Below are 13,555 nucleotides of genomic sequence, written 5' to 3'. Positions count from 1 at the left end.
GTGAGCCTTGTTAGATTACTCTCAGGCCTTGCAAATTTTGGTCGAAACCGCACGTATGGCAGGTGTTGTTCACTGAATGGACCACATGATGGCGCATGCGCACTTTCCCTGTCAATGCTGTCGGTAGGAGAAAAATGGCACCCACAGACAGTTCGTTTTGTCAACGTGCTGTCGTGGAATTTCTTGTTAGTAAAAACGTTGGAGCTGCAGAAATTCATCAGCATTTACAGAACTTCTGTGGAGATGCCTGCATGGGTTACAGTTCAGTGAAAAGCTGGGTGAAACATTTTAGATATGGCAACACAGACATTGTTGATAAGCCTCGTAGTGGCAGACCGAAAACCAGGGTAGTTAAAGGTCCAGGAATTTTAAATAAATTCAATTCCGGTCCAGGAGAGAAAATCAGCAAGCGTAAATGAGTTCTGGACCGTAAAGAACCTTTTTATCTGTAAAGTATTGCAACGCCCCTTGTGGGTACGTACTACAATGTTATTTACCACGGCTACAGAAATCTTAATCTCAGGTTAATAGTTTCTTTGTTTGAGAATTCCAAATAAGAAAGCGTTTTATAGCCAAGAGGATACAGTTAAATGCGGATCTATATTTTGAGAACTATACAAAAATAGAGAAAATATATATATATGTATATAATCGAAAAGGCTTCTTCTTCTTTGATTATCGAAAGTACTTCTTCTTCTTTGGTTTTGAAAAAGGCTTCTTCTTCTTCTTTTCTCTTATTTCTTCTATATGAAAAGGCTTCTTCTTCTTTTAAAAGGCTTCTTCTTCTTTTAATGTGGAAAAGGCTTCTTCTTCTTTTAATATGGAAAAGGCTTCTTCTTCTTTTAATATGGAAAAGGCTTCTTTTTCTTTTCTCTTATATACTTTGTAGAAAGCTTCTTCCTCTTTTTCTTCTTCTAATTTGTTTATTTTCCTTTTCGCTCCTAATCTTATTTATTCTATATTTATGCTCACTTTCCCCGCTTCTTTGGCCTTATCCAGCAACCAAGCTATACTTATATAAAGGAGTAGGGTCGACTAAACTGACAATAGCGCCACCTCCTATTTCACGACCAAAGGGGAATAACCAGGATCGCTAATAACAAGCGCTGCCAATGGCCCAGTGCGACTAAAAAGAAGAGCAACCGTAAAGTGCTTCGGGGCGTCTAATTTGACACAGCGCCACCGGGGACAAACAACCAAAACCTGGCGACGTTCTCCTCGCCAGAGAGTCAAAAGGGAGATAGAGAGATACATTTCTGAATTCCTTCACTCACTTAATGTCTTTCCTAAATGTTTCATATGCAAGCATGTTCTTAATTATCTTAATTTACTACTTACAACATTCTATTTACTTCTTCTATAGTATTTAGACTCTTCTTTTATATATTTCTCAATTTACTATAATATATGTAATCCCTCTTCTCCGCTCCAAGTTTTTACAATTTCCTTTGCTCCTCTCTATATGGCGTGCTGCCATCTCTCGTCGATTTCCGGGAAACATTTTTTCCTTGCATTTCTCATTGTTTCGTCGTGACTGGCACGTGACAGTATTAAATTCGGTCCAGGAACCTTTTTTCCCGCATCAATTTAAATACGGTCCAGGAACCTTTTTCAATGTAACAATACGCAACTTGGACCGAATTTAAATTGTGCGAGAAAAAGGTTCCGGTCCTGCAGCGTAACCCAAGAGAAACCGTTAGAATTTATGGGTTCCTCTGGACCTTTAACAACCCTGCCGAAAACAGCTTCCACGCGCAACAACACGGACCGGATTGACGAGCTTATCCAAAGTGATACGAGGGTAACTGCACGAGAAATTGCACATTATCTGAGCATTGGACACAGTGCTATACAGGACATCATATAGATCTGTCCAAGACGGGTGCAGAATGAAGGGTGCAGGTTGAGGTTTGCCGGTGGTTACGTCGTGCCGAAAGAGACTTCTACAATAGTGTTATTTTCTAGCTGCCGTTATGGTGACGCTAATGTGGTGACCGATCTGGATGTTAGTGGAAAAGCAACAACAAGGTCCACATTAATTAATTAATTAAGGTAATATAAAAATAGTGATATGATCTTAAGTAATATAACTTGGCTCGTTACTTCAGCAAATTCATGACATCTTACTTGTTTTTTCCTACATGTTTTGTTACCAGATTGTGAAAAAATCATTCGTCCATGCTGTCATCGCTCACCAGAATGTTGTAACAATAAAACGAGTAAGTGACAATACATATTTCAATAATTTATTTTTATATTCAGTTATATATTTTCTGTCTTTCTTTGGATAATACAAATTCTAGTTACTAACAAAAATATCAAATAATATCCGTTTCATAATTGTTGACCACTTGTTGCTCCTCTTCGCTTTTCGCGTAATCGCACAGGTGATACCCAAGTGTTTCCACTTGAATTAATCCTGACATTTTATCGTTTCGATATAAATTTGATTCCGGTAAATGATCGTTACGCAGATAGTTAACTAACTGCTATGCAAATACACAACAAAAGTGGAGAGGACTGTCACAATTGGATTCCGGATGATAAGTAATTTTACTGAGGAGTACTCGCACTTCATTGTCGAAGTGACGTTTATTCAAGAACACATGTGATTTTCAAATATCGGAAAACCTAGCGATTATTGAGCTCAACGATAAGGAGTGCTGCCTTTAGTTCTCTTCCTACCTATTGTTCTGTAGTAAAGTCTGGTACGAACATTTTTCTTTTCGGCAATGCTTAGGGTACCTTTTTCCGCTATGACGTCATCAAAGATGGCGGCTACTCGATCACGAAACTAACCATATCCCTGTGAATATTTGACCGATTTTTCTGGAAGGATTTTCAGACTTAAAATGATGTCCTTTGCATCCAGTCTAGAAAATGAGTGACTGAATTAGGCTATTTTAATTGTCCTAGAGCAGTGGTCCTCAAACTGAAACTGTGGTACGCGTATCCCCAGGGGTACACGAACGACTTGAAGAGGGTACGCGATCTGCTCGGAAGAGAAATATCGAGAATACTCACACAACAAATTTCCTCTGCAAGTGTGAAGAGCAGACTTCATTGTTTCAGACTTCATAGCTTCAACACTCAACAGGAAATTAAGGCTGATTTTATCACTGACACTATTATCTTTGTTTCATGTGTATTGAAATAAAATACGAAATCTCTCGTTCTTCATGTAGCTGACTGCGCAATAGAGTTTTTGATCCCTTTCTTCACTACATACGTTTGCGAGAGAGTCTTTTCATGCATGGTGTACATAAAAGACAAGTACCAAAATGGACTAAATTTGGAACCGAATCTCCGCTTGAAAGTTTCAAGTGCACAAGCAGACATTAAGGGACTGTATCAGGCTATGCAGGCACATCCTACTCAATAGCAACTCTAGGGACTTACAATAAAAACTCCAAAATTCTGCTTGACAGTTTGTTTACAAACATATTTCTGTTCTCTTACTTTTTTTCAATAACTCTGGAAAAAATATATGTAAATGGAAGTTTTTTATGTACTTAGCAGACATGTGCTTCACATTTTCATTTTTTTAACTAATCATAAAGATTGTAACCGTAGGAACACCCAATAAAATAATAATCTTAGGATTCTAATGTTTATTTGTTTATTATCTTTCTACATTCAGCCCGAATGCCATTTTGCTCTATTGCAGATATACGCCTCCAGCATATCAAAAACGACCCACCAATCAGGCAGCTAAAAAATAAAATCCCCAAAACCCACTATTCGGAGAAAACCTATGGTACCTTAGACGCTTAGTTACGACTAAACGGTACAAGGGAGAAAAAAATTGAGAACCGCTGTCCTAGACTCATGGGACCATTCCTGGGGTGGGTTATGTAATTTGGGAAATTTTCAGAAATTGTTCCTGCATAAAGTAGCTCTGAGGTTCACCCAGTCAGCAGTAAGTGAATTCCCGGGAGCAACCTTCGGTGGAAAGGTTACCGAAACCTTGTATACTAATGCACTTCACGAATAGCATGAAATTTTACATAACATTCTCTTTTTTTCTTGTTTTTTGTTGTGTAAAAGTTGTAAAACGTAATTATACCACTTATTTTTTCCAGTTAACATTTTACTTGAAGCATTAGATCGTCAATACGTGGGAGGATTAGGACGCTCAGGTAATGCACAGCTTACATATTCATTTTTCTATAACCAATGAAATGAAAACGCAAACCGTTTTTGTTCTTTCAATTATTGTAGTTTCTAGACATTTAGTTTATTGTCTACGACTCTAATATAATGTATTGTGCACCTCCTGAAAAGGGACAAGTAAAAAGAATTAAGTTTTGAATTTCGGACTAAATCATTCTGAAGAGTAAATATTTATCACATTATGGGTGCGTTCCGAAAGTCTTAACGAAACAAACGATTCGAACGAAAGTAACTGGCCTCGTGATCCTGGTGAAACCAGTTATTTTCCAGACTTCTGGGACGCTCTAGACGAAAGAGCATACGCAGCGTTTTGTTTATAGAAATTTTCCGCATGGTGTCCAGCGGAAGGCATGTGCTTCTGGCAGAAATAAACTCTGCTGCGAAACACTGTTACTCATTGTAAGCACATTGTAAGCAGAGTTAAGGCACACTCATCTTGTGCATGTTGCTTCATATAGCTCTCTGTTAAAATTATAATACATTTTTCGAACTAGTGCAGTTTGAAGCCATCATGCACGCGCGTTGCATGCAAGCAGCAGACGATTTTCACCGAACAAACCAGCCTCCTGGCCTGTTCTTTCACGAAACGCACGGGAGCACTTATGGGACAGCCAGTTACCATGACTCGTTTAGCGTTAAACTCGTGCGACTTTCGGAACGGGCCCTATATATCTTCTCCATGTGGTGCTACCTACAACTACTTGAAAGTATCGCATAACATAAATAAGGAAACCACATAATTTATCCTTCAAAACCAATAGGTTCGAAATGCAACTAAAACATTCGTAACGAACCACGCGTGTGTATGTCTCTTTGTAGCTGAATATATAAATTACAAAAAAGAATTTAAGGAGCCTTATATAAACCCAATTGCATTGAATCGCTCTCTTCCAGGTGTTCCATAAAGCAGCACATTTTCGACGGCTCGTGTCCTTAACTGTCGGTGGTAAAATCCGCTTCGGCTGGGTCCACAGTCACGTGAACATCGAAGGGAATAAAGGGAAACAAGCTCCGCGCTATCAAGCCCACCGTCGAAGCATGGCGTCCCTCCCGTCGAAAAAATGTCATATAAACTCGGCTTTGCATTGGACACAGTCGTCTTACACATCGTCATTATCTGTAAGAACTGGTCTCTCCGCTATGCCGTGCATGGAACGCTGAAGTGTCCTACAAACTACGACCCTAACTCATATGGGACGATTTTGCACTAAGATTTCTGATCACTCACCACTATGCACAAGATACAATAGCCTGAGACGCGCCTCTTGTGATGATTTAGTCAAACTGTTGTTCTTAAGGAAATTTTTTTAACATCTTAACATCTGTTACATTTACAATTTCACAAAGGAACTGAATATAAACGCTGTTTTCCTTCTTAATTGTTGATGTTTGAAGAGTTAAAACGAAGTCTTGCATGTTATTAAGTGTACTAATGTAGTATCATGAAGAGTGGATGCACAGATGAACATATAATCTGTGGTGCAAATTACCAATTCAGAAAATGATGAAATGACAGTAGTACTGTTTCATAATTTGGTACACTTTTAGATCAATAGATATGAGTGTGTACAATCTGGACTAACTAATCATCCCAGTTTTATTCTAAACTTATTTCTACATAAGTATATGAATAATTTATATCAAGACTGACATTCTATACAGTTAATAGATATATTATTTTGAGCATATACAGTTGGTTGAAGACTAGAATTAAATAAATTTTGCAAGGTGTCGCCTATTTTGTGATACTTCAGCGTCTGCAGTACCAATTTGATGCACGAATCTTGTACTATTTTGTCGATAATGCTTGCATATATTTATAAATCAGCTATGAAATAAAGAGTGCAGAACTGTACGTTCCAACCATCATATTTCATGTACCAAGAAATCACCCATTCCAACACATAACTTATTTCTCTCCAAGTTAATATTTACGATATAATTCAATCACATAGAGAGATTCTAGCACTTTAAGGTCGCATGCTTGGGTGAGATTTGAGCTGAGTTAAATAGCAATTGATGTTTTCAATTACCACTGATTTCTGATTCGTGATATTTTGGGCGTTATTTATCAGTTGGTTTCCCTGAGTAAAATGGAAACTAGTAGGGCACGTGGCATAAGGTTATGAGCCTCTAAGTCTCATAGTTAAGAAAGAGTTGTATTTTGATCGTACTTCGTACCTATCTTAAAATACGACCTGTGAACGAGACACAAACTCATTGGAATCAATGTTGGTGCTGGGGAAAGATACCAATGAGAAATTTGAGTCAATAGCAAACTCAATGTTCACATCCCCTGCTAAGAAATTAATCATCGCACGTCAGTTTTGAATAACGACCTGCTCCAATTATGCCACCACGCTTGGTTTTCTGACTCTGGGTGAGTGTCCTTATTTTGAGCCATCCTGTGGACTTGTGCACTCACATTTGAATTCTCTTTTCCATCGTTCAAAAGTGTCATATGATGGACATTGCCAGGGCCGGATTAACCTATGGGCAAATGGGGGAATTGCCTCGGGGCCCCCACCACAAGGAAGCTGTGAAGGGCCTCCACCAAAAAAATATTTTAACCAGCTGGCTATGCTTGTGAAAAATTACATAAGAAGTTGTATTTTAAGAATCAAAAGAACTTCAATATTGTCGTATGTGTACACTCTTCTGGATCCAATTGTAGCACAGCTTTCAGTCGATATGTTTGTAGATATCTGAAGGTCAGTATAGTTTATACCATGGATTGATTTGGCTGTGGTGCGGAAAAAAGGCACACTTATTCAAACAATCAATTCTCAGATACGATTAAGATAATAAATAATCCTACGAAGTACATAACTTTCTTTCGTTAACTGTGAGATCTAAGCAGTAGCAATGTCAACATCAGTAAGACATCCCAATGGAAATATCTATGTAAAATGTTAGAGGCACATATTTTTAGTAAATAAAAAAGCAAAATAGCGGTACGAAAACAGAGTCAATTTCGGGTTCAAAAGCGGTAAATGAAATTAAATTTCGCTGGTATAGCGGTGAAAAAGCGCCATATAAAATGACGTTTTGGTTTTAAAAAATGTGAATATATCCCAAATTTGATTTATTACACAAAACACACATATCTTTTCTAATACGGAGCACATTAAATCATTACCAGAATATATAGTTTATTCCTGCATAAAGGGGTCCATTTTTGCTTCTCAAATATTTACAGCAGAAATAATCAATTTTCCGTTAATTGCATAACTCACAGGATACTTCAGACTTCAGAATGTGTCGCGTCGGTATATAAACGGTAATTTTCGTGTTTAAGAGTCTATTTCGCATTTTGCAGTTCATTTCGCATCATTTCGTGACAAAGAGGGTAGGCAAATGCACCTCACACCTAACATGAACTTCTTCGTGAATTGAACTTCGATGATATAGTAGATGAATTTTCGGCGAAAAAGCCAAGAAAACTGTGTCTACTGTAAGTGTTATGCCTTTGGGAATGTTCTTGAAGAAAGTGTAGTTACTACAATTTCCACAATAAACCCGTCGGTAATTGTCCAGTAGATGGACCGTGCATATGTAGTGACATATTTACTCTTAATTGTAAATAATATAATTTACAATAAATTATCTACGTAAGAACAGTCTAATGCTCAGTTCTCTGTTTCTGTCTGAAACACCTTAGTATTTACTATATATTGTAGTTACGGTGTTCACTCTTCATAATATACTGTAAACATTTAGACGCAGAATTTTACTGCTGCTATAGCGCTACAATTTTCGTCCTGTAACTTTATTTTACTGCGCTATTCTCCCTGCAAACCTATCTGCGATATGTTCGATTGTGATTGACTACTGATTCTAAAATCAGGTCTACCATTTCAACTGCTGAAAATTGTTGGTTAACATAATGAGCTAATGAAGTTCCTAGTAAAAAATAATAAAAAATGGGGGCCCCCACAAAACATTTTGCCCAGTGGCCTCCACAAGCCTTGATACGGCCCAGGACATTACTCACCATACACAACTGCCATCTCATCGTGGTTCAAATTTGCCTTGCAGATTCAGTGACCTGATGACAGCTAGATACTCAATTTTGTCCAACATCCTGTCGTCTCTAACTCTCATGGTTCTAACTACAGTTCCACAGGACGCGCAATGACATAAATTGGCACAAATGTCATTGACTCACCAACCTATAGCTGTTTAAAATTTCAGAGCCATAGCTCATCTACATCATAATGAGGGTTCGAATTCATTGGCCTCCCCACGTAGTCAAAGGTTTCTTGAACCTTACAGATTCAAGTTTCTTACGTTTTCTCTACCTGTGCAAATATAATTGTTTCAAGCTTTAATGTTTGGATTAGAGAATGAATGTAATTTTAGTTTTGAAGTTACTACTCAAATTAGTTCCAAACGGTAGCATACTTAACACACATAATAATAAAATTCGCTGAAATGCAATGCTTCAAATATATATATTTAAACGTTTTTGGAATTATATAAGTGTACATTGATGTTTCGTATTATCCACATTAATTTCAGAATTATTTCCTGAATTTTATTCGAAGTTATTCACCGGTAATCCGGCGTTCCAAGGTAGGTCAAAATATTTTCATTTTACTCAGCATACACATAATTAAAGATTGTTATTCATTTGCGCAAAATTTAATAATATAATTCCATATTAGTTTCAGGACAAAATTCTGACGAATCAAACTCCAGAATATTCGACGGTCAGCCAGCTTCACACGGTAAGTCGAAATCTTCACCTTACAATCATATTTTTTTTTCTGCAGAATCTGATTTAAGTCTATATTTGTCATTTTCCACGCCAAGTGTTTTTCAGCAGTATTTCAATCGATGAAAATGAAATATTAATATTGATAAATTCTACTACCGTAGCTGGTGAGAAATATAATAAATGATTAAGGAGATATTCAGAGAAATAGATGTATACCTTCAAAATATTTGTTAATTTATTTCCCGTCAACAGAGACAAGTCTCAAATGGCAGAAGGTAGTATTATAATATTACATTTACATTTCAACGTGTACGCACACACACATTCTCCCTCCTTCCTCCTTTACGCACACCCATACATGAACACAGACATATTAAACATAATAGGTAGGGACAGAACAGGCTTACTACTTAAGTGTGACAACAAAAATTTTCAGATATTTTCCCATTTCACCTGAATCACACAAAACCGTATCACAAACACTGCTACAATATATCATTACAACAAACTTTAATGTGACAAATCCAATTCTCATAATAAATCCATTATTTAGGATTAATACCCCTTTATCATCACTATCCGCAACAACCTGCCCTGGGCCTTGTGCCCCCTTACCCTCCATATACAAACATAATGAATACTTGTACCCTTCCAGGCATCTGCTGACCTGGTGGTTAACACAGCTCATTACCACACCAGAGGTCTGCACCCATTTTCTGTCATTGGACTCTTCCATTTGGGGGGCAATCGTGTGTGTGTGTGTGTACAGCGAATAGAGAGAGAAGGTAATTCAAAAACATTTTATGAGACAGTGAGAAATTACTTTGTACGATTAGAATGTGTTAGATTTCCAATTTATTTTAAAGAGGCTGAAACAAACAAATACACCCAAACTATTCCGCATAAATGTAGATTTGAATACACAGAAGGGCAATGCTTTCTAATTGCTAAGTATTTCCTTCGAATAGTCTTGATCAGATATTATTATTTTCTAAGATTTTCCTTTAGGACCACAAAAGTCCAGCATGTGCATTTGGAAATTCAAGGAGGAAATAAAAAATGCATAATACGTATTTAGACGGAAAGTATTATTTTAATATTTTAGAATGATGGGTTATTATGTAACTATGACATGCAAATAGATAAAATGAGAATATGATTGTGCACGCATATTTATAGCACGGAGCCTTCGTGTAACGTACCAGACTTCTCATAATTATTGATTCGAAAAAATTGTGACATAATTCTTATTTGTAGAACCATGTAAAACAAGAACTATGGAAAAAAAATAAGTTTTTTTTTTTAAATATAGACCAATTTCCTGTACCACTGAATTCATGAGCCAAACAGGGACTCCATGTTAAACAAGTGACTAAGGAATTAAATTTCGTATAGATCAATTTCACTCATCGCAATGCTCCTTCTTCAAACACTCATCAATTTGGTGACATTCTTTAAATGTAGATTACAATAGAATTAAAACATACATTTTTAATTTGTTAGTGACTTTCTTATTCTAGAAATCGTCGTTAATAATTTGAGGTAATTATATTAATTTCAGAATATGGCTTCGATCCTAAGATTTATAACGGAGAGAACGCTGAAATAGGTATGTTAAAATATTGATTGAAATTCTTAGGTTGTAGTAATACACTATAAAATGGTAAAGAATATGACTTTCATAGCCACAATATAACCAGTAATTATCTCTTTTAAAATGAGCTCAAGATGATTTCAAGCTTCCATTTATTCTACAATGAAACGCATTAAAATAGTTTTCATAACATTTTCACTTTCATCTTAGTTGCTTTCATATTAAAATTTTCGTAGCTAGGATTTTTGAGGCCGAGAGATGGCAACCAATGTATACATGTGGGATCACCCACCCTACAAAGGGATCACGTGAACATGCACGTGAGGTCAGGATAAATCAGCAGATTAAAGAAAAAAGAACGGCAGAGAGACCTTGAGGTTAGAAATCGGTAGTGAACTTGCCACAACTATCGACGAGATATGATTTATGAAATTTTGCGGAAAATTATATTTAAATACAACGAAATTTCTGCAAAAAAATTAGAAAAAATTGAACACTTACAACTTCTGTGTTACTCCTTCATTTTCTGCAAAGAATATTTACTAGATTGCCATCAGAAAATTGAAACTAAATAATGGAATGTAGTTTCACGTTAATGATATCATTTTAACTTCAAACATCCCGGGCATATGAAGACTATCTCAGCGTTATTGTGCAACATGCTACAAAAAAAGAATAGTAACATTCATTCAGCACTGTCTTCCAAACAGTCAGCGAATGCCATACCATTAGAATCTGCTTCCTTAAACATTCCTTCAACATTTTTCATCATCATTGACAAATTTCAGAAATTCCATTATTCAAATATTTTATCTGCTGTATTTGATACATATATTGTGGAAAAAGTAATAGAAGCAAACGCAAGCTACACGTATATACGAGGGTCACTTTGTGGTGAAGAAGTAGAAAAACAAATTGAGAATTTTATATTATTTTTAAATTGGCAATATTATTGAAGAACTAGCTCTTCTGAATTTTAAAACTGCCATCGAACAGTTCACAAAATTAAATTTTGACAACACAGGCTTCTTACGTCATAATGTTTTTTGTTCTTTTTTTCAGGTCAATTTCCTTTCATAGTTTCATTACAAATTCTAAAGCCACACTGTGGTTTTAGATCTACACCCTTTTGCGGTGGTTCCATTATTGCAGCTAAATGGGTACTAACGGCCGCTCACTGCCTTGATCTAGTTAATAAGAATTATATTCGGGTATGTAATACAGTAGCCAATATTTTATCCAAGTATATTTGGTCAAATATTTTTTTTAATTCACTAAATAAAATATCAGTTATATAAATGTTTGTAGAATCTTAATGGTAATTCTTAACAAATGTTCAGATATCTTCTATCCCTTATGTGCATTAGGTCGTTGCTACTGAATATCCTCGTGATGTTCATTATATCTAGACATAGCCACGTTATTAAATTGCTTGATCTAACAAAGAAACGATATGCTGGCACTAGATTGTACATTTATCCGTATGAAAAGTTTTCTCTTTGCACTTAATCGCACCTATTTAGTTCACGTACTAAGTGGAAGGAAATAAATTATTTGGTGACTTGATCCTACATACATTTGTTCTTCACCCTTGAAATAAGCCAACTTCCTTCCAACGTTATCCTGGACAGGAAAGAACCAAGAGTATAATCTGTATTGTGTATCAGTACTGTATCTGAAGCCATAGCTAAGTAAATAAATCCAACAATTTACATTGACTACCACTGTAAATTAAGTATTTAACAAGTATGGTGTATATTCTTCAACATATTCCCGGTGCTTCAAAGTATAGGTTCAGGAATTCCTTTCTGTAACAGTCCACTCTGATTCAAAGCACGCAAGCAAAACTACTACAGGCAAAACAATTAACTCCATTGTAATAGCAAGGAGAAGACTTTAACATGGAAAAGTAAGGACAATAACTACAAGTAAACCATTTATCGTAATAGTTTGGCAGGGCGAATAAGAGCCACAGGGGTTCCACTAGTAACATTAGTTTCCATAGAATATCCTTCATTCAGACTGTTAACATAACTCCGTACGGATCCCAACTTAAACTCCACGCCCAGTCCCACGTAACCTTTCTGTGTACAAAGTGGACTTCAAACAAAAACGAAATAAATTATTTGAAATATTAACAACAGAGGAAATTGGCAATCCTGTAATTTTCAACGTTTGAAAACTTCTGTTTCCATTAGTCCCAAATTCACAATTGCTATTGTCAATGCTGCTTTCAATCATTGTTCATCAATGATCACTGAGAAAGTACAAATTCTAGTAATTGCCTGTCTTCTAGAACTCTCTTGGTTAAATCCAAAATGCCTCAAGATGTGTACATAGGATCTTAACAGCTGGTAGGTAGCTATATCTCTCTGAAGCTTTAGTGTGCGTAGGTGAGTCACTACAGGATGTATTTTGAGCAAGCACTTGCCTCACAAAAATTTCTGGATTTTCCAAACATATTCGAGTTATATTCCTCTCCAGTCTATTTACCAGTGCTAAATATTAAGTGTTCTCACTACAATACAAGGTCATATCCAGTTTTTTGTGTCAACTGTCAAGTTTGGAAATTTCGTGACAATCTACAATCTTAGAAACTGTTTCGGGAAGCTGAATTAGCATTACGCCTTATACGTATTTCAGCTTGGACAGGATTTTCTACATGGTGACAATAAGATAAATAAAAATTCAATGCGTATGCATATATTATATTTACAAGAACGCTCGACTACCAATTTGTTTGTTTGTCGAATGGAAGTGCTCAAGAAACGTGCCCACATAATCATCACATGACGAGAAATTTCATCTCTTGCTGTTGAACCAATACCCTGTATGAATAACTTGCAGATGATATTGAGAACATGCACCAAATAAATTTAACAACGCTGTCAGCTGGTCTATAATCTCATTAACCCTACCACCTGCTGTTTTTATAGCGAGAATGTCCTTTTTGAAGTATTCTGGTTGATTTAGCAAAACAATCATAGTTATTTCACTCAACACATTACAGTAGAGAGGAATTTCTATATCTACTGCATTACATTTGAATTTGACGAAACCAAACAAGA

General features: G+C 36.2%; 1 protein-coding gene across 1 annotated transcript in view; it reads left to right on the top strand.

Moving 5' to 3' along the window:
- The window catches only part of LOC145998627 (thrombin-like enzyme AhV_TL-I), a 57,725-nt gene that overhangs the window by 2,928 nt on the left and 41,242 nt on the right, over positions 1–13,555 (top strand). The window contains exons 3-7 of the mRNA XM_083135085.1: positions 2,157–2,219; positions 4,083–4,139; positions 8,841–8,903; positions 10,455–10,502; positions 11,550–11,698. Coding sequence (XP_082991211.1) covers positions 2,157–2,219; positions 4,083–4,139; positions 8,841–8,903; positions 10,455–10,502; positions 11,550–11,698 — 380 coding nt within the window. The remainder of the gene's footprint in view (positions 1–2,156; positions 2,220–4,082; positions 4,140–8,840; positions 8,904–10,454; positions 10,503–11,549; positions 11,699–13,555) is intronic.

The sequence above is a fragment of the Lepisma saccharinum genome, chromosome 14, assembly GCF_977018435.1.
Source record: "Lepisma saccharinum chromosome 14, izLepSacc3.1, whole genome shotgun sequence".
Lineage (NCBI taxonomy): Eukaryota > Metazoa > Arthropoda > Insecta > Zygentoma > Lepismatidae > Lepisma > Lepisma saccharinum.
Note: the sequence above shows the minus strand (reverse complement) of the source record. Positions and strands in the feature narration are given on the sequence as shown.